Source organism: Neovison vison, chromosome 7 (assembly GCF_020171115.1).
Source record: "Neovison vison isolate M4711 chromosome 7, ASM_NN_V1, whole genome shotgun sequence".
In the NCBI taxonomy this organism is placed as follows: Eukaryota; Metazoa; Chordata; class Mammalia; order Carnivora; family Mustelidae; genus Neogale; species Neogale vison.
In genome coordinates, this window is record NC_058097.1 from 26603166 (window position 1) to 26627321 (window position 24156).

Here is a 24156-nt window from a genome sequence, read left to right on the forward strand (position 1 = left end):
AGGTCAGGACAGGAAGGGAGGGGAAATCCCAGGATGCTGGAGGGCCCTATGCATGGGGCAGGGGTAGGTTAGCATTTTCTTTCCCGTGTTCTGGACCTAACCCCACAGCCCCCACAGAGAATGGTATTCTCATACTCAAGTGAGGCTCAGAGAGGTTCAACAGTCTCAGAATTCCAGAGAAATGACCCCCCTCCTGCGCTGCCCCAGGCCACCTCAGAAAGAAACAAGCCGAGTGTAAAGTTTCTTTCTTTTATCTGGTGAATCTGTGGTCCCCAAGAAAGTGCAGATAAACCCCAAATCCCAGTCCTTATGCTGACCCCTGCCACCCAAGAACAATCTTCACCCAAGGCTCTTCCATTTAACTATGCCTGCACACTCCCAGGACCAGAAAAGATCCCCCTTGTCCCCCTCCCACACAGTTCCTAAAATTCCTCCATTCATTCAGTTGGCCCCTTAAACATTTGCCCTCTTTTCTTATAGAAATATAGCTAGAGCTTGTTAATACCAAGCCAAGTGTAGTCATTCACACCATAGTGAAAATTAAGTTACTGGTTATTAGGGAAAAGAGAGAGGGAAAGTGGGGGGACTCTGAAGAGGTCAGGCCTGGGTGTTGGAGGTTGGAGGAGCAGTCAAGACTAGAGGGAAACAAGAAGAGTAAACAGACCCAACACAAAACTGAAATGGGGATGAAAGGTGAATCTGGGCAAATTTGAGGCTTCACAATTGACTCAGCTGGCTGCTTTCTAGATGCACTTGAGTCTCTGTATTGATGTGTGAGGGTCTTTGGGAGGTGGGAGTTGGGAGCTGGGAGAGGAACATTACTTTTATTAATTCAGTCTATAGCCATTCGTTGAGCCCGATTCTGAACCAGGCCCTGTGCTCTGCACTCGGTGTTAAGAGGCCAGGAGACAAAGTAACTCAGGCATGGGACCTTGGTCCAGCCAGTGGGGCTGGAGGGCAAGCCCCCAAGTCCTGAGAATTCGGGGAAGACTGCAATCAGGGCTGTTTAGAGAGGGCAGAGGGTCAGGGGACATCTGAAAAAAAAAAAAAAACAAAAACCAAAATAAAACTCAATTGCTGGCAGCTTGGGCTGTGCAATGCCTCAGAGGGCCGGGAGGGTTGGATACGTGCAGGTGATGGGAAGACATTCTGGGCATCGGGAGCAGCCTAGAGAAAGACCTGGACAACATATGTACAGCATGAGTTTAGAAAACAGGGAGCTGGAGTCCAACATGCGCGAAGGGAAGTGAGGCAGGGCTGGAGACAGGTGTCAGGCTCCCCAGCTTTCACCACAGCCTGGGGCAATGGGGAGCTGTGGGAGGGTTTTTGAGCCAGGGAGTAACTGAGCAGGACTGTGGCCTCTCTGGCTGTGGTGGGGTAGAGGATGGGTTGGAGGCATAAGAGGGGAGATGAGGGACAGTGTGGAGGCTCGTCTGAGTGTGACAGCTTCAGGGACAGAGATAAAAGATGGTGTAGAGATTCGTTGGCACAGGCTTGTGTTGGGGAACAGCTGTGATGGCGGGGAGGTGGGGCTCTGTGAGCCTTCCCGGAGGAGCCAAGGCAACGGTCCTCAGGGCAGGGCCCTTCCTCATGCGCTCAGTTTCTGGACAATCTTTTTCACCCAGGGCATTCTGGGGTCAGCACAGATCTCCCGGTCCTTGACAGTTAGGAAGCTGGAAGGAGGAGGGAATGAGGGAGCATTAGCACGCAGCAAGGATGCTACAACTCTTCTCAGGAAGCTTAGCATTTATGAGTCACTTACGGTATGCAGAGATGCCCACCATACAGAGTCGCTTAGCATTTATGTGGCCCTGCCCCGGGCAGGAGTACTTGCTACATAGAGTGTCTCAATTTTTATGAGGCCCCTGCTGTATGTAAACACACTTCTTCACGGGGAGAGGAGGAGACAGAGGCTAGGACTTCCCGGACTCTCAGTTCCTCAGCCCCAGGCTTGAGTGCCAGGTCAGGTCAGGGAATAAAATGCCCAGGAGTCTCACAACCATTGCTCACATCACCTTGGGGGAGAGGATATTGGGTAGTAACCCAGGAACTTTGGAGCCTGCTCATCTGGGTTAAAATCCTAGCTCTACCATTGCTGGCAAGTCCCTCAGTTACCACATCTGTAAAATGGGGATGATATTCATGGTCCTTGAATGAAGATTAGATGAGTTAATACAAACTGATGGGCTCAGAGCAGCTCCCAGCAGAGAGGAACTGAACTCTTCACAATGATTTTCTTCATAAATCCTATGGGGCCCTATTATTCTACCCATTTCATAGGTGAGGAAAGTGAGGCCCAAGAGGGTAAAACAGCTTGCCCGAGTGCCAGAGCTGGTAAGATCTGATTCATTATGCCCCCTAGAAGCCCAAAGCACAGAGAAGAGAGGTAGGCACTGACCCAAGATCACACGGCAATCGCAGGCTTTCTCCCACCCTCACAGCCATTGTTGGCAGAAATGGACTTAAAGCTGGCTAGAGGTCAAGGACATGCCCACAGCCCTACTCCCTTCCTGCCTCTCAAGAGCCTGTCCATGGGGCCTAGAAGCTCCAAGCTCCCCTACTTCTCAGACCTGTCCCCACCCCACAGACAACCAGTGAACAGAAAGAACAAAGAAGGCAGCAGTGTTGATGTTGGCCATACGGGCAGCCTGCCCTGGCTGCTGTGTGACACTGGGTAAGACTCAGCCCCCCTCTGAAACTCCATCTCCACCTTTGTCAGGACATTCTTTCCAGAGCGCCTTCTGGCTCAAACGCCAATAATCACGTGTGCTGTCTTTTACTGAACATCTTTATAGGCCAGGGACCGAGCATTACACGTTTTGCTTACTATTACCATGCCCTGTGCCGCTCAGGAGGTTCCACAACCTCTCTGTGCCCCTGGCCTTGCCTGGCAAAAGGTGATCAGAACAGCACCTACAACATAGGGTTGTTTCAAGGATTAAATGAGTTCAAATTTATAAAGCGGTTGTAAGTGCCTAGCATTTAGCGAGCACTCTTTACAGATTTGATAAATAAAAATAAATGAAGGAGGGCTGTCTGGCTGACTCAGTGGGTGGAACGTGTGACTCTTGATCTCGGGTTTGTGAGTTCGAGCCCCACATTAGGTGGAAAGATTACCTAAAAGTCAAATCCTTAAAAAAAAAAAGAAAAAGAAAGTGGGGGCGCCTGGGTGGCTCAGTTGTTAAGCATCTCTGCCTTCAGCTCAGGTCGTGATCCCAGGGCCCTAGGATCAAGCCCTACATCCCCGCAGAGAAGGGAGCCTGCTTCTCCCTCTCTTTCTCTCTCCCTGCTTGTATTCCCTCTCTCACTATGTCTCTCTCTGTCAAATAAATAAATCTGTAAAAAAAAAAAAAAAACCTTGGGACACCTTGGTGGCTCAGTTGGTTAGGCCGCTGCCTTTGGCTCAGGTCATGATCCCGGGGTCCTGGATCGAGTCCCGCATCGGGCTCCTTGCCCAGCAGGGAGCCTGCTTCCCTTGATCTCTCTCTGCCTGCCTCTCTGCCTGCTTGTGCATTATCACGCTCTCTCGCTCTCTCTCTCTGACAAATAAATAAATAAAATCTTAAAAAAAAAGCCTTAAAAAACAAATTGATAGATAGATAGATAGAGAAATGTGATCGCTCCTGTTATACTGATGGGGAAACTGAGTTTCAGAGTTGAAGTGACACAAACCCACTTCAGCCATCTTTGTTATTCACCCACAGACTCCTGTGAGGGATGGAAGATGAGTATGGAGGAAGGTGAGAAGATGATGGAGCCCCAAAGGGGGTCATGAGGCCCCAGGCCCAGACACCCCACTGAGCGAGTTGACAGGTAGCAGCCCCAGGGACAGGCCACCTCATGCAGCCAGTGGCAGGTGCAGGCCCCAGGCTCCAGGCCAAGGAAAAGGAAGCAAAGACATGGAGAGACAAAGGCAAAAGAGAACAAAAACCTCAAGAGAAAACCCTGAGCGGGGACCCAGGAGTTCTGATTTGAGCCTGGCAGCCTCGAGCAAATCACTCCCCCGCCCCAACTCCCTGCACCTGGTTCTCCATCTGCAAAATGCAGATGACCACACGCCTTGTAGGAAGGCTGTGGGGCGACCTGAGTTCACACAGGAATGCTCAGAACTGTGCCCGGTTGCCTGGCCGTGGGACACTCTCTGTCAGCTCTGTACTCCTCGGGGAGCAATGGGCTGCCTCAGCTAACTCCCAGGGTGCTGGGGAGGATTCCAGATGCTTCTGCTAGGAGCATCGCTGCTGACTCAGAGGCTCTGGGCACACTGCCAGCACGCTGCTCCCCACGCTACAGCTCCACACGGCCCACGCGAGTTCTGCCGTGCAGACAGACAGCCGGCGCCTGGTTCATTCAGATCTGCACCCTGGGGACACGGCGCGCCACCCAGCACCTGGCAGGCACCCCATGAGATTTGTCGAATGACCACAGGATTTCTTTTCTGAGCCATTTCAAGGACGGATTGTACGTCCCCCATCCCTGGGTCTGTCCCCCGCCCCCCCACTTCTCCCGGACCCTCCTGGGCCAAACCCACCGGGCTCTCCAAGGCCAGGCCCTGCCTCCCCAGCTCCATACTCACACCACGCCAGGCCTCCGGCACGAGTCTGAAGTCCAGTAGAAAAACCTGATCATGCGCAGAGGCAGAGGGTGACGGAAGTACTCCCGGCAGCAGACGCTGTCTTCCACGTTGGTGCCATAAGGACCTGGAGGAGAAGGTTCCCCAGCTGGGCATAGGCAGGTCACCCATGGCCCCAACCTCTGAGCCACACTTCTGTTCTCATATGGAAGGCTGGTGCCAGGGGGACTCTGGACCCTCAAAGTCCCCAGGCTCAGGGTCTCTGAAGGGCCCAGTCTATGTAGGTCGGCTCCAAGGAGAGGGACTTACAGTGACTGAGAATCAGTGAAGCCCTAGGCTTCTAGGTGGGACCCAAGACTCTGCACAGGAAGGAGCCCAGCTGTTCAAGGTGAGGCCCGTGCACCGGCACCATCAGCAGCACCTGGGGGCTTGTCGGGAATGCCCGGCGCCTGCCCCCAGCCCCGCTGGGTCAGACGTGCATTTTGAGTCAGATGAGTTCCCAGGCAATGGCAGAGGTCTGCTTCACCTCACACCTACTCTAAACTTCAAGGTGTACGTGGGGGAAGCTGAAGCCCAGAGAGGGGGATGTCTTACCCGGAGTCACACAGCATGACTCTGGTGAGTCAGGATAAGGGCTCAGGCAGAGTCCAATGGTGCAGACCTGGGTTCGAGTCTTGCTCTGCCCTGTTACCAGGCCACCCTGGGCAAGTCCCACTAGCCTCCCCCAACCAGAAGGGTGATAACAGTACCAAATCGATGGGGACTTTAATGCAGGAAGAGTTCCCAGGAACCCCCAAACCTGAGTAAAAGAAGGTAGGGACTCAGTGTCGAGGGCAGGCTCTGGAGCACATGAGGTGGTAGGAGAGCAGGACCCGCTTTCCAAGGGAATATCCCTTACCCCAGCTCCTGCCTTTTCCCATCCCAGACGGCCCCATTTGGTGGCTCCTTCTCCACACCCCAAGGGTCCTATGCTTGAGTTCTCTGGTTTCCAGAGGACCCCAGGCCATGCCCACCACAAACCCCCAACCCAGCTGAGACAGATCCTAGACTCCATGCCTTTGAGACTACACATTTCACAGATGCATAAACTGAGGCCCAGAGAAGCAACATGACTAGCCCAGAGCCAGAAGTGAACTGGAGTCATTTTCTCTCAGTCTGGTGCTCTTTCTGCTTCATGAGGAAGAGACTGCAGTGTCTGATCCTGGCCTCTGCAGGGAGTCCTCCCTCTCCCCAGCCTTACCCGCCTCAGTTGTTTGAAGTGTCAGAGCAAGAAAGACAAGGGCAGCCAGGAGTGCAGTCTTCAGGCTGGCCATGCTCTTGTCCTTTGTGTCCCAGTCCAGGTGTCTGTAATCACCGGATGACAGGGAGGTCTGGTATTTAAACACGCTACACCCACAAGCTTCAGACACTCTTAGTCACCGGTGGGCTCAGAATCTCTGACATTCACATTATGAAAGAAGAACTCCCGCTTCCTCCAAATAAAAGGAAATTCTCTGTGGCTGGGAACAGCTCAGAGGGGACCCCCTGTCTGCCCTCCCCTCGGAGTCTCAAGAGACTTGCAAAATCCCCGTCAGCTGGGTTTAGAGGCCTGTGCTCTCCAGGGTCCACTGACTTGATGGCCTTCACCATGTCACTGGATGTCTTTGAGGATCAGTTTGCCCATCTGGAAATGGGGGAGATGGTTTCACAGCCCTACCTACTTACCTCCGTGGTTGTTTGTAAGGCAGTAAGGATGAGGGCAGGGGCTGACCAGTCCTAAACCCTCACCTTGTAGCCTTAATGATCTTCATCACTGATGTCTCCTCAGAAGGAGAGGCCTGAGAACGCACGGGGCTGGTTTCTGCTCCCTGCATCAGCCTCTTCTGCCGCTTCTCCCAAAATCCCAAGTTGGGCCAATGCATGATCCCTTCAACAGTTGCAAAGAGCTTCCACACATTTCCCTCCTGCCTGTTCTTCCTTCCCAGCTGTCTCCGGTCTCTTCCTTATCCACCCCCTTCTCGATCTCTCACCATATCCCACTGACTACGTCCTACATTTCTCTTGAATCTGTCCCCTCCCTTCTAGTCCCATGGTCCCTGCCTAGTCCAGGCCACCCTCACCCCGGGCCAGCTTCAGCCCTCAATCCCCTCTTGGGGTGGCTGGAGCGGCCCAGATTCAGAGCTGCACGGGCCTCTCTCCTTCTTCAAAACCTGCTGTGACCTTTGACCTGAGGACAGAGCCCAAGCCCCTAACTGTGGCCTTCAAGGCCTCCTTCCCAGACACGCTCCCTCCCACACTGGCCTCCCTCCTCTGAGGGATCACACCACAGTCCTCACACTTCCTCAAAGAGCTCTGCAGTCTGTCCTTGGGCATCAATGCCCTTTTTACTTCTCTACCGCATAAACTCCTACTCATGCATTAAGAGCCATGTGAAATGTCACCTACTAGGTAAGCACACCCCCTCAGGACTTGAAAGTTCTGCAGGGTGACCTAGAACATGGCCCTGTGCAGACGATGTCAAGTTTTCCCTTTCTCAGTCTCCTTCCCAGAAGCCAAACTCCATGCTCTTGGAAGACAAGGGTCTGCTTATGTCTGTCTTGGCATTCCCAGTGTCTACTGAGAGTGGGGTCCCCAGTGGACGCTCTGGACACATGCAACGAAGGAGGAAACTGAGGCTCAGAGAATAAGGGGACTTGCCCAAGGTCACACAACCAGTCAGTGACTGAGCCAGCCCAGAAATTCAGGACCCAGCACTACATTTGCAAAGGGCCCCACCCATCCATTTATCATTCGTTCCACAAATATTTATTGAGCCCTGTGGTAGACAAGATAACAGTGCCTGCAATGTGTCTTATTTCCTGAAATATGTGCATATGTGACCTTACATGGTAACTGGGACTTTGCAGATGTGTTTAAGTTAAAGACTGTAAAATAAGGGGTGCCTGAGTGGCACTGTAGGTTAAGGCCTCCGCCTTTGGCTCTGGTCATAATCCCTGTAAAATAGGGAGGTTGTCTGGTTTCTCCTTTTGGGCCCAACAGCTTCACGGAGTCATTATAAGATTGGGTCAGATTCAGAGCAGGAGAGGAGATAGAATGATGGAAGCAGAAGTCTGGAAGATGTAGGATCATGAACCCAGGAATGCAGACAGCCTCTAGAAGCTGGAAAATGCAAGGAAACAGACACTCTTCTGGGACTTCCAGAAGGAATATAGCTCTGTTGATGCCTCGATTTCGGTCCCACTGAAACCATCTGAGGACATCTGATTTCCGGAACCATAAGGGAGTCGGTTTGTGTCTTTTGAAGTCCCTACATTTGTGACCATGTGTTACAGCAGCAGGAGGGAACTAATACGAGCCCCTGTCATGGGCCAGGGACAGTACCAGGGTCTGGTATATGACAGTGAACGTGTCCCTGCTAACGTAGATTTTACCCTGGAGACGGATGATAAACAGGCAAATACCAAACAGGGTAATATCGGGCAATCGTGGGTGCCGTGAAGAAAATCAAATGGAGGAAAAGAGACTGTGACGATAGAGAAGCAGCTGTGGTTGGTCAGTAAAGGCCTCTGTGAGGAGCTGAAACACACAAGATACGAAGGAGCCTGCCAGGGAGGAAGAGGCAAGTGTGAAGGCCCTCGCGGGGCTAGGGGCGCCTGGGTGACTCAGCCCCCGGGGCGTCGGACTCTTGATTTCGGCTCATATGTCATGATATCATGGGTCGTGAGATCGAGCCCTGTGTCGGACTCAGTGCTCAGCACAGAGTCTGCTTGAGGATTCTCTCTCTCCCTCTCCCTCTGCCCTTCTCCCGCTCACAGGCTTGTGCACCATGCACGCTCTCTCAAATAAATAGGTAAATATAAATAAATAAATAAATAAATAAATAAGGCCCTGCCAGAGGGCAGAGCAGCGGGGACAGAAAGGGTGGGGGAGCAGGAGGCAGCTGAAGGAGAGGCAAAGAAGTACACAGCACCCCCTGGGAAGACCTCGCGTCAAGGGACGTAACCCAAAGCCAGTCACTGTGTGACTGTCACTGTGTGATTCCACTTCTGTGAGGTTCCTCGTCATCAAATTCATAGAGTAGAAGGATGGTTGCCAGGTGCTGGAAGGAGGAGGGAATGGTTGGTTAGTGTTTAATGAGCCCAGAGTTTCAGACTGGGAAGATGGAAAAGTTCTGGAGATGGTTGGTGGTGACGGGGCACAACCACCTGAATGTAATTAATGCTGCGCAACCATCAAAAAACCATAAAATAACCATCAAAAATGGTTAAAATGGTTAATTTGATGTTGTATATATTTCATCAGTTGAAAAAAAAGAATGGCTCAGTTGGAGGAGTAGGATCTCGGGGTTGTGAGATGCATACATACGTACATATGTATGCATGTGAGATCACATACATACCTACATTAAAAAAAAGAAGAAAGAAAACAAAAGTATATGGAAAGATACTCCACATTGTATGTCATCAGGGAAATGCAAATTAAAACAACAGTGAGGCACCATGACACACCCATTGGAAAGGCCAAAATCTGGAACACTGACGCACCAGATGCTGGTAAGGGTGAGGACCGAGAACCCCAGTCCACTGTCGGTGCGGATGCCAAATGGTCCAGCCACTCTGCAATGCAGTTTGGCAGTTTCTTACAAAACGAAACATACTCCCAGTATGGGATCCAGTGATCACGTTCCTTGGCATGTCCCCAGACAAGTTATTTATGTCCACACAAAAGCCTACATTCATTTTCATAAATGTCACAACTTAGAAGTAACCAAGATGTCCTTCAGTAGGGGGATAGATCAACTGTGGCCTATTGAGACAATGGAATATTCTTCAGTGCTAAAAAAGAAATGAGTTATAGTGAGTGAGTTATCAAGCCATGAACAGGCATGGAGGAATCTTCCATTTACTTAAATATGACTAAGGGAAAGAAGCCAATTTGAAAAGGCTGCATATTGTAGGATTCCAACTCTGTGACATTCTGGAAAAGACAAAACTATGGACACAGTAAGAAGATCGGTGGTTTCCAGGGGTTAGGGGGAGGGAGAGATGAATAGGCAGAGCAAAGAGGACTTTTAGGGCCGTGGAAATACACTGTATGATACCACAATGAGGGATACGTGTCATTAGCGTGTTTTTCTCCAAACCTATAGTAAATACAAAGCCAAGAAGAAACTGTAAGGTAAAAAATGTGATAAGGGTGTGTGTGTGTGTGTGTGTGTGTGTGTGTGTGTGTGTGTGTAGGTTGACCAGTTGTAACAAATGGACCACTCTGGCTGGGGATGTTGATAATGCGGGAGACTGTGCACATGTGAGGGCAGAAGATACAAGGAAATTCTCTGTAGCTTCCTTTCAATTTTGCCATGAACTTAAAACTGCTTTAAAAAAATTAAAGTCTTAAAAAAGAAGGGGGCACCTAGGTGGCTCAGCCGGTTGGGCATCTGCCTTCAGCTCAGGTCATAATCCCAAGGTTTTGGGATTGAGCCCTGAATCGGGCTCCCTGCTCGGCGAGAAGTCTGCTTCTCTCTCTCCCTCCTGCTTGTGTACTCACTTTCTCTCTTCCTCTATCAAATAAATAAAATAAAATAAAAAGAAGGAAAACTTGTTACCCAGAATCTAATCAAGCTTCTAATCCTAACGTCCAGTCTATAAGAAATACAGAGGCTAGAAAAAGATGAACAACGCCATGAGAAGACAGACATCTCCAGAAGGTGGGTCCTTCCAGTGCCTCTACAAGATTACTATCCTGGGATCAACAAAAAGTCAATGTTGTTTAAAAAAAAAAAAAAAGTGAATAGGGACATTTAAGGTTAAAGAGATTTAAGAGACATCGCAACCCAATATGTGGACTTTGAATCCTAGTTTTGGAACAACTGCTACAAAAGACAATTTGGGGACAGATGGGGAAATTTAAATATTAGATGATATTAGGGCTTTATTGTTGATCTTAGGCGGAATAAAGACTTTAAGAAGATGTAGGAGAATGTCCTTATTCTTTTTTTTTTTAAGATTTTATTTATTTATTTGACAGACAGAGATCACAAGCCGGCGGAGAGGCAGGCAGAGAGAGAGAGGGGGAAGCAGGCTCCCCGCTGAGCAGAGAGCCCGACTCAGGGCTCAATCCCAGGACCCTGAGACCATGACCCAAGTCGAAGGCAGAGGCTTAACCCACTGAGCCACCCAGGCACCCCGAGAATGCCCTTATTCTTAAGAGACGTAACAGACAGGGTGCCAGGGTGGCTCAGTGGGTTAAAACCTCTGCTTTCGGCTCAGGTCATGATCTCAGGGTCCTGGGATCGAGCACTACATCGGGCTCTCTGCTCAGCAGGGAGCCTGCTTCCTCCTCTCTCTCTCTGCCTACTTGTGATCTCTATCAAATAAATAAATAAAATCTTAAAAAAAAAAAGAGAGAGGGGCACCTGGTGGCTCAGTTGGTTAAGCCTCTGCCTTCGGCTCAGGTCAAGATCCCAGAGTCCTGGGATCGAGCCCCACGTCAGGCTTTCTGCTCAGCGGGGAGCCTGCTTCCCCCTCTCTCTCTCTGCCTGCCTCTCTGCCTACTTGTGATCTCTGTCTGTCAAATAAATAAATAAAATCTTAAAAAAAAAAAAAAAAAAGAGAGAGAGATGTAAGAAACGCACACTAAAGTGTTTAGGGGCAAAGGTCATGAAGACCTTACTTTTGAAGAGTTCATGTTCAGGGGAAATACGTGTGTGTGTATACTTGTGTAAAGTTAAGTGTGTGTACTTATAGATGTGTGTATGTGTATACATGTATGCTTTTATCTGTGAGTGTATATAAATGTATATGCTTATATATATATGTATGTGTGCATATGCGTGTGTTAGCATATATGTGGTTGTGTATGTCTATGTACTTACATATATATGCAGATATCCCAGAGAGGGAAAGAGAGAGACAAAGCGAATATAGCCAAATATTAACAATGTTGGAGCTAGGTGGGGGATATGCTAGTCATCACCGAACTACAAAATTCCTGAGCATTTAAAGTGTTTCATAATAGGGGCGCTTGGGTGGCTCAGTCCTTTGGGCCTCTGACTCTTGGTTTCAGCCCAGGTCAGAACCTCAGGGTCACGGGATGGAGCCCTCCCTGTCTTGGGCTCCATACTTAGTGGGGCATCTGCTTGAGATTCTTCTCCCTTCCCTCTGCACCTGCCCCTGCCTCTGCTCCTCCCCACTCCCCTCCCCTCCCCCACACTCACAGGCACATGTGCACACATGCACTCTCTCTCTCTATTTCTCTTAAGTAAGTAAATAAATAAAATCTAAAAAATAATAATAGCAAAAATAGTAATAAAGTGTTTCCTAATACAAACATGAGGAGGGGTGCCTGGGTGGCTCAGTGGGTTAAAGCCTCTGCCTTTGGCTCAGGTCATGATCCCAGGGTCCTGGGATCGAGCCCTGCATCGGGCTCTCTGCTCAGTGGGGAGCCTGCATCTCCCTCTCTCTCTCTGCCTGCCTCTCTGCCTGCTTGTGATCTCTGTCTGTCAAATAAATAAATAAAATCTTTTAAAATTTAAAAAAAAAATAAAAACATGAGGAGAAAAGAAGAAATACTTTTTAAATGTGGAAGTCATCCTGTAGAAAATTAGCTGTCATTGGAAAATTGCAAGTGACAGGCAGAGAACCGGTTTGGTGGTTCTTCATCTGAACTTGGGGTTTTCTTACATGGAGGCCCTCCGGGGCGGAGGCCCCTCCATGGGTGGGCTCAGGGGCTGCCCCTGGAGAGCACCTGTGTCCCCAGGGACTCAGCAGGGCCCCATGATCCTTCCTGCTGACTCAGCCTCTGCCACCCCATCACCCCACTTCCCTGGGGCTTGGAAGAAGGGTAAGCCACAGGTGCAGCCAGCCAGCCTCTGCGCTCCAGGGCTCCTCAGCCTCCCTGGAACAGGAGCCCAGGCAGGGACAGTGTTCAACTCCCAGGCAGGACTCAGGGAGCCAGCTTACAAAGAAAGGAAAGGGGAGTTCCTCTCGGGGCTGAAGGTGGGAATCACCAGCAGTTGCCCACGGGACTGTTTTCTCCCATCCTAGGGGGTGGGTGATACCGCCCCTATCCTTCTGAGCTCACTCTGAAAAGCTCCCGGATCAAATCCGCTTTTCTCCAAACTTCCTTCGCTTAAATGAATTCTTACATATTAAAAGATACATAGAAGTGGAAACAACTCAAATGTCCACTGACAGACGAACAGATAAGCAGAACGTGGTCTGTGCCTACAGTGCAATACGATTCAGCCTGAAAAAGGAAGGAAATCTTGACACGTGCTACAACAAGGATGAGCCTCCAGGACATTAAGCTCAATGAAACAACCCAGACACAAAAAGACAAATGCTGCAGGACCCCACTCATAGGAGGCACCTAGAGGCAGTCACGTTCACGGAGACAGAAAGGGGGCTGGTGGGTGCCAGGGACTGAGGACTGGGCTGTTTGATAGGATGGGGTTTTGGTTCAGAAAGTTGAGAAAGTTCTGGAAGGGATGGTGGTCATATAGCATTGTGGATGTACTTCGTACTACAGGGCTGTGCACCTGAAGCGGTTAAAATGGGAAATTTTAGACGATCATGCTGAGCTAGTACCCGAGGCTGGAATCGGGTGGCAACCTCAGCCGCACCTGCCGCCTGCTACTGTCTCTGGACCATGGACCCCCACAAAGTGAGCGAGCTTCGGGCTTTCGTGAAAATGGGTAAGCTGGATCCGAGCGCTCTGCACACCGAGGAAATGCGTTTCCTGCGGGAGTGGGTGGAGAGCATGGGGGGTAAAATACCACATGCCACTGATAAAACTAAATCAGAAGACAGTATCAAGGAAGAAAAACCAGATAGTAAGAAGGCGGAGGAAAACATAAAGACGGATGAACAGTCAAGTGAGGAGAGTGATCTAGAAACTGACAATGAAGGTATGATTGAACCAGATACCGATGCCCCTCAAGAAATGGGAGATGAAAATGTAGAGATAACTGAGGAAATGATGGATCAGGCAAATGATAAAAAAGTGGCTGCCATTGATGCCCTAAATAATGGTGAACTACAGAAAGCCACTGACTTGTTCACAGATGCCATCAAACTAAATCCTCGCTTGGCCATTCTGTATGCCAAGAGAGCCAGTGTCTTCATCAAATTACAGAAGCCAAATGCTGCCATTCGAGACTGTGACAGAGCTATTGAAATAAATCCTGATTCAGCTCAGCCTTATAAGTGGCGCGGGAAAGCACATAGACTCCTGGGCCATCGGGAAGAAGCAGCATATGATCTTGCCCTTGCTCGTAAACTGGATTATGATGAAGATGCTAGTGCGATGCTGAAAGAAGTTCAACCGAGGGCCCAGAAAACTGCTGAACATCGGAGAAAATATGAGCGAAAACGTGAAGAGCGAGAGATCAAAGAAAGAAAGAATAAAAAGGGTTAAGAAGGCTCAGGAAGAACATGAGAGAGCCCAGAGGGAGGAAGAAGCCAGAGGACAATCAGGAGCTCAGTATGGCTCTTTCCCAGTTGACTTTCCTGGGGAAATGCCTGGTAATTTTCCTGAAGGAATGCCTGGAATGGCAGGGGGGATGCCTGGGATGGCAGGAATGCCTGGGCTCAATGAAATTCTTAGTGATCTGGAAGTTCTTGCAGCCATGCAGGATCCAGAAGTTATGGTGGCCTTCCAGGATGTGGCCCAGAACCCAGGAAATACGTCAAAATATCAGAGCAACCCAAAGGTTATGAATCTCATCAGTAAATTGTCAGCCAAGGGGCACCTGGGTGGCTCAGTAGGTTAAAGCCTCTGCCTTCAGCTCAGGTCATGATCCCAGGGTCCTGGGATCAAGCTCTCTGCTCAGCGGGGAGCCTGCTTCCTCCTCTCTCTCTGCCAGCCTCTCTGCCTACTTGTGATCTCTGTCTGTCAAATAAATGAATAAAATCTTAAAAAGAAAAAAAAGTAAATTGTCAGCCAAATTTGGAGGTCAAGCATAATGCCCTTCTGACAAATAAAGCCCTTGCTGAAGGAAAAGCAACTTCACTCACCTAATGGATGTCACAATAATACAAACCAGCGTACCTCGGACCTTCTCATGAAGAAAGCTGGGGTGCTGTGAAGAGAATCCCTACCCCTCTGCTCCCCATGCAACTGAAACACTCTTCAATGGTTTGCCATTAGGGTATTCATTCAGATAATGTTTTCCTACTAGGAACTACAAACTTTAAACACTTTTTAAACCTTAAAAATATTTAAAAACATATTAAAAGGGTGTGTTAGTCCCTACATTCTTCTTTACCAATCATTTCAGTTTTTTTCCTTTGGATTAATTGGGCAAGGAAGATATTTCAGTGTGGAAGATTCATTGCTCAGTTATAACGAGTGAAATAAAGGTTTATTAGTGGGAGGCAAATAATACATTAAAATAGACGAAGGGGGCACCTGGGTGGCTCAGTGGGTTAGGCCGCTGCCTTCGGCTCGGGTCATGGTCTCGGGGTACTGGGATCGAGTCCCGCGTCGGGCTCTCTGCTCAGCGGGGAGCCTGCTCCCCCCCCCCACCGCCTGCCTCTCTGTCTACTTGTGATCTCTCTCTCTGTCAAATAAATAAATAAATAAAATCTTTTAAAAAAAAATAGACGAAGTTTGAGTTGGAGATACAGTTTCTGAGGCATTTTGACTTGTCTTTTTAAATGCTTTATTTTTTAAACACAATTTATTTTGATAGAACCATTGGGACCACCAGTATTGCAGTCGGACCTGGGTAGGGACCGGAAGTGCTTGGCCGGGCAGCTGCAACCTTACTCTTTTTATATAGTGTGCACTCTTGTGCAGATGCATTTAAACCTTACACTGTGGTGAAGGGATGATTTTTATAATGCTGCAGTAGACTTGGACTACTTAGCTGTGTTCTTGTCTGATACAGAAAATATATGTTTTGCATTATTTAAAAAAAAACGGGAAATTTTAGGTTAATGCGTATCTTACCTCAATAAAAATATATGCGATTACATACAGCTGTGTATTCACACGCATACCTAGTTTAGATCTTACTGGTCATCCTGGAGGCAAGGACAGGGTAGTGGGTGGGGGCTGGTGTTCAGAGGAGGGGAGACTTAACTTTCCACCAAATAGCCTTTTACATGGTTTGAAACTTTTTCCCCATGTGCATGATGGACTTTTCAAAGAGATAACATCTATAATGTATGCACACAAAAGCAGTAGACTGAGAAGTACTTCTCCCACTTCTGACCACCAGCTCCCCTTGGATCATTTCTTTTCCTCAGAGAAAAACAGGCTGAATGGTTTCTTGTTTGTCCTTCAGAAACAATGTAACCATATGCAAGCACATATATAAAGGTATTCCTTTGAAAGTAATAGAAGGGGGGAAAAAAGAAGAAAAAAAAAGGTAATAGAAGGGAGGGAGGGAGGATGGGTAGGCAGTATATAGTAAACACGAAAATACTGTTTTGCACTCTGCTTTGTTTACCTAAAATGCATCTTGGAAGCAGTGCCCTGTAGTACACTTAAGACTGGCCTCATGCTTCAGTGGGTGTGTGGTTCTCTACTGGATAGATGGACCAAAATGTATATAGCCAATCCCCCCAATTGATGGATATTTGGGGTTTTTCCAGTCTTCTCATTTAAATAAAAAAAAATGCTGAAATAACTTTCCTTGAGCAAACTCACCAAGGGGAATGCAAGTGGTGGATAAATTCCTAGAAGTAAGATTGTCTGGACTTTTGCTTCCAGAGAGATGCAAAGAGAAAGTCCCTGCCCCAGACGACTGCCTCGGAGCTTCCCCTTTTCAGCAAATGCAGAAAGGGGGGGTGGTGTCCCAGGAAGGGGCTCCACATGGGGCTGTGGGGACTCACCAGGCCCTTGATTTTGGAGCAGCTGGGAGCCCCACTCCACTCTGAAGCCTTCCTGGAGGGCATCCTGCCATCCCCCGCCACCACTTGGCTGGGTGAAGATGAGCACCCCAGCTTTCCCAGGAGCTGGAAAGAAGGATGGGCACATTTAATTGAGGACAGCAGGCTGGCAAGTCTGGGCGCTTGTGGGCAAAGAGAATTGGTCAAAAGCCCAACCAGGAGGCAAGGTCTTTGAAGGTCCTGACCACCCCTTGGGCCAGACAAGCAGATGAGGCGAGTGGGAAATCTTGATATGGGGAGAGAAGGATGAGGAGGAAGAAGTAAAAGACTTTGGGGCTACCTGGCCACAATAACCAGGATGACAACAGCGATGCCAACTGGTTCTTACTGAGTGCCAGATGTACTCGGTCTTGGATTTTACATTCACTAGCTCACCATCTCCCCATAGCAACGCTTAGAAGGAGCCACTGTCATCATCCCTATTTCTCAGATGAGGAAACTGAGGAGAAGGTCAGATAAGGCCAGAGACAGTCCCCAGAGAGTGGCAGGGCTTATATTGGTGCTCAGGTCTGACCCCAGAGCCCAGCTGCACCCTAACCGCTCACCCTCTGCAGCCAGGGTCGGATTAGGCCCAGAGGCACCAGGGAGAGTGACAAGTCACACGTGGAGTCCACAACAGACTGAGTTACCGATGCCTGATGGCTTGGATGAGGAACCAAGGCTCAGAGACCGGAAGCCATCTGCTGGGGCCACAGTAGGGCATCTGGGTTGGATCCCAGGGTTTGTTCATTTGTTTTTAAGATACATTTCACATACCATAAAAAGTCACCCCTTTAAAGGGTAGATAATTCAGTGGTCTTTTAAGATATTCACAAAGCATGTAACCACTTCACTATTTCATTTCTGAAACATCTTCATCACCCCAGAAAGAAGCCCTAGGTCCAGCAGCACTCACCCTCCATGCCCCCCTGTCCCCAGCCCCTGACAACCATGAATTTACTCTTTGAGTTGGCCTTTTGTGGGCATTTCACAGAAACGGAACCACGCAACATGTGGCATTTTGTGTCTGGCTTCTTTCGCTGCCTAATTTCTCTCAAGGATCACCAGGGCTGAAGTACGCTTCAGTAGTCCGTGCTTGCTTCTGACTGAATGATATTTCCTAGTGGAGACCATATTCGGTTCATCCATTCATCTACTAGCAGTCTACTACTACTAGCGGTCGTTTCCACATTTCGGCTATTCTGATGATAGCCAAATGATAACATGATGTCCACACTTTTGTGTGAGCGTCTGTTTTCAACCCTTTGGGGTGTTTAAGGAGGAGTGGAATTGCCAAGTCATAGGCAATTCTATGGTTACCTGATTTTATTTATTTATCTGAGAGAGTGAGGTGGGGGATGGATAGAAGGAGGAACACTCCCTGCTGAGCAGGGAGCCCGATGCGGGGCTCAATCCCAGGACCCTGAGATCATGACCTGAGCCGAAAGAAGATGCTCAACAACTGAGCCACCCAGGCACCCCTCTATGGTTCACTTTTAAAGGACCTGTCAGGCTGTTTCCAAGGAGGCTTCCCCAATTTCCATAGCGACTGGCAATAAAGCTCCAATCCTTCCACTTCCATGTCAACCCTTGTTACCATCTAGATGTTGGTTACAGCTCTCCTAGTGCGCATGAAGTGGTATGTCATCGTGGTTTTGATTTATGTTTTCCTAATGACTAATGTTGCTGAGTATCTCATCACATGCATATCTGCTGTTTATATATCTTCCCTGGAATGTCTATTCATATCTTTGCCCTTTTTCTTTTTTTTTTAATTAAAGATTTCATTTATTTATTTGACAGACGGAGATCTCAAGTAGGCAGAGAAGCAGGCAGAGAGAGGAGGAAGCAGGCTCCCCGCTGAGCAGAGAGCCCGATGCGGGGCTCGATCCCAGGACCCTGGGATCATGACCTGAGCCGAAGGCAGAGGCTTCTCTGCCTTCTCAGAAGCTAACCCACTGAGCCACCCAGGCGCCCCTGCCCTTTTTCTTCTTTAAAGATCTTATTTTCAAGTAACCTCCACACCCAATGCAGTTTCAAACTCGCAACCCCAGGATCGAGAGTCGTATGCTCTTCCAACTGAGCCAGCCAGGCACCCCCATCCTTTGTCCATTTTAAAATTGTCAGAGCATGGGGTGGCGAGGGGGCGGGGTGGCTCAGTTCATCAAGTGTCTGATTTCAGCTCAGGTCACGATCTAAGGGAATCCTGGGACTGAGCCCCGTATGGAGCCCAGCAATAAGCCCTGCATGGTGCTCCCTGCTCCATGCGGAGTCTGCTTCTCCCTCTCCCTCTGTCCTTCCCCTGCCTCTCCCCCTGCTCCTGCTCCCTCTCTCTCTCAAAAAAAAAAATAAAATCATAAATATATAAATAAATAAGTAGGGTCACTTGTCTTTTTGTTGTTGAGTTGTAACTGCTCTTTGTGTATGATGATACCATCTTTTATTTAAATTCAATTAATTAACATATGAAGTATTATTGGTTTCAGAGGTACAGGTCTGTGATTTGTCAGTCTTATATACGCTCAGTGCTCATCACACCAGGTGCCCTCCTTCAAGCCCATCACCCAGCTACCCCATCCCTCCTCTTCTCCCTTCTGACAACCCTCAGTTTGTTTCCTATGATTAACAGTCTCTTGTGGTTTGTCTCCCTCTCTGGTTTTATTTTATTTTTTCCTTGCTTTCCCTATGCTCCTCTGTTTTGTTTCTCAAATTCCATGTATCAGTGAGATCACATGATAATTGTCTTTCTCTGATTGACTTACTTTGCTTAGTATATGCTGATTTTGAATCCTTATTTTCTCCCATTCTTTGGCTTGTCTTTTCACTTTCATGATAGTATCCTCTGGAGCACCAAAGTTTTTAATTGTGATGACATCCAATGGATCTACTGTTCCTTGGGTTACTTTAGGTGTTATCTCTAAGAAACCATTGCCTTATCCAAGGGTGCGAAGACTTATCCTTATATTTTCTTCTAAGAGTGTTACAGTTTCAGCTCTTTCTTTCAATCTTTTTTTTTTTTTGAAGATTTTATTTATTTACTTGACAGACAGAGATCAAAGTAGGCAGAGAGGCAGGCAGAGATGGGGGCGGGGGAAGCAGGCTCCCTACTGGGCAGAGAGCCCAATGCGGGGCTCGATCCCATGACCCTGAGATTATGACCTGAGCCGAAGGCAGAGGCTTTGACCCACTGAGCCACCCAGGCGCCCCTTTCATTTCAATCTTTGATCCACTTTGAGTTAATCTTTGTATATGATGTGAGGTAGGGTTCCAACTTCATTCTTCTGTCATTGTGCCAGCATTACTGGTGAAAAAGACTATGTTTTCCCCCATTTCATTGTCTTGGCACCCTGTCAAAAGTCAATTGTCTGCGCTCATTTCTGGACTCTCAGTTCTAGTTCACTGATCTTCACACCCATCCTATGCCAGTGCTAGGTCATCTTGATTACCGCACTTCACAGTAATCCCCTCTGGGCTTTTTAATCTTTAAAACTTTCACACTGAAACCTTCCAAACATACAGAAAAGTAAAATAAGTCTTGGGACTCACAACCTAAATTTAACGGCAGTTGATATTTTGCTGTTTTAGTTTGTAGTGTGGTTCATCTCTCTCTTTCTGTTTCTTTCATTAAGAAATAAAATATTTTCGATACAACCAAAGCTACCTTACCCCCACCCTTACCCATTTCCCCTCCACCGTTTTCCATGGGTAACCACAAAACCACCGTACTGAAGCTGCTGGGGGCCCCTCCCAAGGAGGTCATTATCCTTTTATAGCTTTATAAATAAAATATAGTATTGTTTTGTGGGTCTTAGAGAGGAAGCATCACACTTGATGGAACGGTTTTACAATTGCTTGTTTCACTCAAGTTCACGTTTATAAACTTTATTGATCCACATGGATCTAGCACATTTCGTTTTCACTGTTGCGTGTAGCAAATTCTATTTTAGATGAATCTACTGTTTATCCACTCCCCTGGCAATGGACATTTAGGTTGTTTCCAGATGTTCACTATTACTAAGAGTTCTGTAATGAATGGACATTCTTGTCTGGGTCTTCCTGTTGCCTTCATCTTTTTGCTCACTTTTTCGTTCTAAACTTGGTTCTCCTCTGAGGATCCTGGGTCCCTGTAGCTTTCTTCGCAGTACCCATTATCACCATGGGGCCAGGGGTGGGGTAAGCATCCTCCATGTTCTTCAAAGCTACTTCCCAGTCAGCCATTCTTCCTCTCGCCTCCCTAAAGCCCCTAGATTCTTTGAAATGGATGTGGCCAGACATTACCAGCCCTTACCAAGCTCCTGGTTGCAGCCCTCTCCACCACCCTTGGCTGACAATTTTAGCTCCCAGCTCATAGTCACTCTCCCCAGTGTGATTGTGTCATAATCCTGGTAATTTCGATAACCATCTTCTCAGTTTCATGACCTCCTTTATGCCGATGAACTTATCCTCCCCCTACCTCACCTCCTCCATCCCAAGATCATACCCTTGACCACATCATTACCCATAAGTGTGGTTGCATAATCTCAATTTCAAAGACCCCTCACAAACCGCCACCATCAATCAGTTTAGCTTACTACTTGAGTATCCAATTCCAATAACCCTTTGACCTCACCCAGATTGATCCCATCCTATTTCCCTGTCCCTTGCTACTCCCTCAGGTCCTTACTTCTCTCCTCACTCAGTTCAACTTCCACGGTCTTTCATTACAAGCATTGTCTGCCTATGCCCTCAACTCTCTTGACCAACTAACTTTAACTCTCATTCTTCTTGCTATCTCCTGGCACAACCATGACCAGAGTGAAACCCAACACTCCACTTAGTGTACCTGTACCCGTGCAGCCAGACATGGCTGGAGAGAAGTACCAAGTCACACCAACTATCCATTCAAGATCACCAGTCTCCCATGGTCCCTTGGTGCTGCCCCAAAGTCCTACTACGTCTCCTTGGCTCGTTCACCCTCCCCTTCCTCCAGACTATTCCATCCTCTCTTCCTCCTCTTAAACTTTCAACCCTTCCTCCCTGATCCAGACTCTCAACCGATGACCCTTATTTCCGATTTTCCCAAGAGAAAAGAAGTTATCAGAAAAACGCCCACCCGCAGCTGCAGTATCTGCCCACAGAAGTGCATCTCCCTTGCTCCTGACCTCTCCGACTCAAGGGCATTCTCATTCTCCCACGTCTTCCCGGCAGCATCAATTTCCCCCCTGGACTGTAGCATCTCATCTGCATATATTATACTGCTGTTTCTCCTATCGTAAGAAAACAGTGCCTTGACCTCCCATCTCCTCCAGATAACCCGCCGACCAGAATCTAGACACGTGACTTCACCTGACTGCCAAGGGAGGTGGGAGCCATAATCTGGCCGGGTGCCCAAGAAGAGGAAACGGGTTTGATGAAGAGTCATTTACCAGTCTTTGTAAATGATGAAACATGAAAGTCCTCCAAGAAGCAGTGGCCAGATGAGGAGAAGATGGTTTATCCTCCAGTACCTTATTCTGAATGAAGAGCTAGCTCTGGCCTGCCATCAGAGAGCAAGCCCCATTGCCAAACCATCAGTGCTTTCTTTTCCTCTTAGAAAAGCAAACAGTCCTACACATGCCATCCATCCCTTCAGCCATGTGCTATGTTTTTGCATTTCCAATCTGGCTTTTCTCTGCTCCATAAAATGAGAGGCACCTAAAAGCTGTGTCTCCTGTGGCTATCCCCTAAAGTTTCAGAGATCCCCACTCTGGCTCGGCTCCAGCACCAACTGGCAGTGAGAGCTGGGCTAAAAGCCTCATACTCCTCGGGCTCAGGCTCCAGTTCTGTGAAATGGGGATGAGTAACGCTTGCAGCACCAAATTGTTTGAGAACCAAAGACTTGTTCATTCTCTGCTTCAAACGGTCCTCACCATAGCCCTTTTGGGGTTGAAAGAGCATAACAGCCATTGCTTATTTCACAGATGGGAAAAGTCTGAGCTGGAGGGATTATATGCCTGGTCCTGGGAAATCCCAGTAAGCAATCCCCAGACAAGAGGTGGTGGCTGGAACTATGAGGGGACATGACACCCTCCAGGGAGGGAGGCAGAAGAGGGTGAGGAATGATGTGGAAGGAGGAGAGGAGAAAACCCATGGAGGTACATCTCCAAGTTCAAGGTTCTTTCCATGGTGGCGCCTAACCCTCACTTGCTTGTCACTTGTTTGCCCTGATGCCCAGCGATCTGGGCGGGAAGAGAGGACTAAGAGAGGTGGGGGGCTAAGAGTACCTGGAATGCCCAGGAGCTTTCAGGTAGGAGGATGACTGAGGTCCGTATCTCTCGAGAAGTATCCTCCAAGACCACCCACGAAGGAAAAGGATGCTCTCCCTGCATCTTGTATCCTGAGCTCCAGAAAGTGGCTGCCCGGGGGATGCTGTCTCTGCCCCATGGGCCAGGATGACTTATCTGGAAAGAGAGAAGGATTTTAAAAAGAAAGGTAGCAAAATATTAACAATGACTCCGGGTGATGGGAATACAGGAATTTGTCATACTGTTTTTGCAAGATGGCTAGAAACTTGAAAACAAAAAGTAAAAAATAGAAGATTATCAGCACTCAGAAACCCCCTCACGACCTCTTCCAACCACGAGCCTCTCAAGGGAAGCCACCTTCCCAACACCTCTGCCAAGACCAGTGTTTTGTCCATCTGGTCTTGCACCAGGCAGAAAGCATTCTTTCGTAGGTGCCTTCTTTCCTCCAACACGGTGTTTGTGAGATTCAGCTACGTGGCTCCTTTTCCCTTCAGGGCATTTGTCCTTATGCCTAGACCGTATTTCATTGTATGAATTTACCATTCACAGCTGGGATTTCTGGAATGACTGACAAACTCTGAAAACACTCCCCACCAAAGAACAATGATAAAACAGTGCAAGGTAGTCAGAAAGAACCAATCTAAACTGGAGATTGGGGAATGTAAGCTGGTGTGGCCACTCTGGAAAACAGTGTGGAGGTTCCTCAGAAAGTTGAAAATAGAGCTGTCCTATGACCCAGCAATCAGACTACTGGGTATTTACCCCAAAGATACAAATGTAGTGATCTGAAGGGACATGGGCACCCGAATGTTTATAGCAGCAATGTCCACAATAGCCAAACTATGGAAGAACCTAGATGTCCATCAGCAGATGAATGGATAAAGGAAATGTGGTATATATACATATATAATGGAATATTTATCCAGCCATCAAAAAAAACCCCAAAAAACCAAAACCCGAAATCTTGTCGTTTGCAACGAAGTGGATGGACTAGAGGGTATTATGCTGAGCGAATTAAGTCAGTCGGAGAAAGACAATTATCACATGATCTCACTGATAAGAGGAAATTAGGAAACAAGACAGAAAATCATAGAGGGAGGGAGGGAAAAGTGAAACAAGGCGAAACCAGAGAGGGAGACAAACCATAAGAGACTCTTAATCTCAGGAAGCAAACTGAGGGTTGCTGGAGTGGAGCAGGATGGAAGATTGGGGTGTCTGGATGATGGACACTGGGGAGGTATGGGGAGCGCTGTGAATTGTGTAAGACTGATGATTCACACACCTGTGCCCTTGGGGCAAATAATACATTATATGTTAATTTAAAAAAAACAAAAACAAAAACAAAAAACTGGAAATTGATCAAAGTTATATACAGTAGACAGATTCACGGCCTCCCAGAAATGCTCAAGTCCTAGTCTCTGGAACCTGGGAAGAAGCCGCTCCATGCAAGGGGAGGGGATTAAGCTTA

The 24156-nt window shown here is 48.1% G+C and overlaps 1 protein-coding gene and 1 pseudogene across 1 annotated transcript; one reads left to right on the forward strand and one right to left on the reverse strand.

The window, feature by feature from the left end:
* Window positions 1-5905, reverse strand: CCL22 (C-C motif chemokine ligand 22). Its single transcript, XM_044260415.1, has 3 exons — window positions 5811-5905; window positions 4574-4697; window positions 1-1673 (listed from the first exon to the last, which is right to left on the reverse strand). The coding sequence occupies exons 1-3, from the start codon at window positions 5881-5883 to the stop codon at window positions 1589-1591; spliced, it is 282 nt and encodes a 93-aa protein (XP_044116350.1). The 5' UTR covers window positions 5884-5905; the 3' UTR covers window positions 1-1588.
* Window positions 5906-13198: 7293 nt separating this feature from the next.
* LOC122913782 lies at window positions 13199-14540 on the forward strand (annotated as a pseudogene).
* Window positions 14541-24156: the final 9616 nt, after the last annotated feature.

Coding starts and splice junctions, on each gene's coding strand:
- CCL22 (XM_044260415.1), bottom strand. CDS start 5,883: ATGGCCAGCCTGAAGACTGCACTCCTGGCTGCCCTTGTCTTTCTTGCT. Junction 4,698..5,810: donor ACTTCAAACAACTGAGGCGG/GTAAGGCTGGGG, acceptor CTTCTCCTCCAG/GTCCTTATGGCACCAACGTG. Junction 1,674..4,573: donor TGCCGGAGGCCTGGCGTGGT/GTGAGTATGGAG, acceptor TCCTCCTTCCAG/CTTCCTAACTGTCAAGGACC.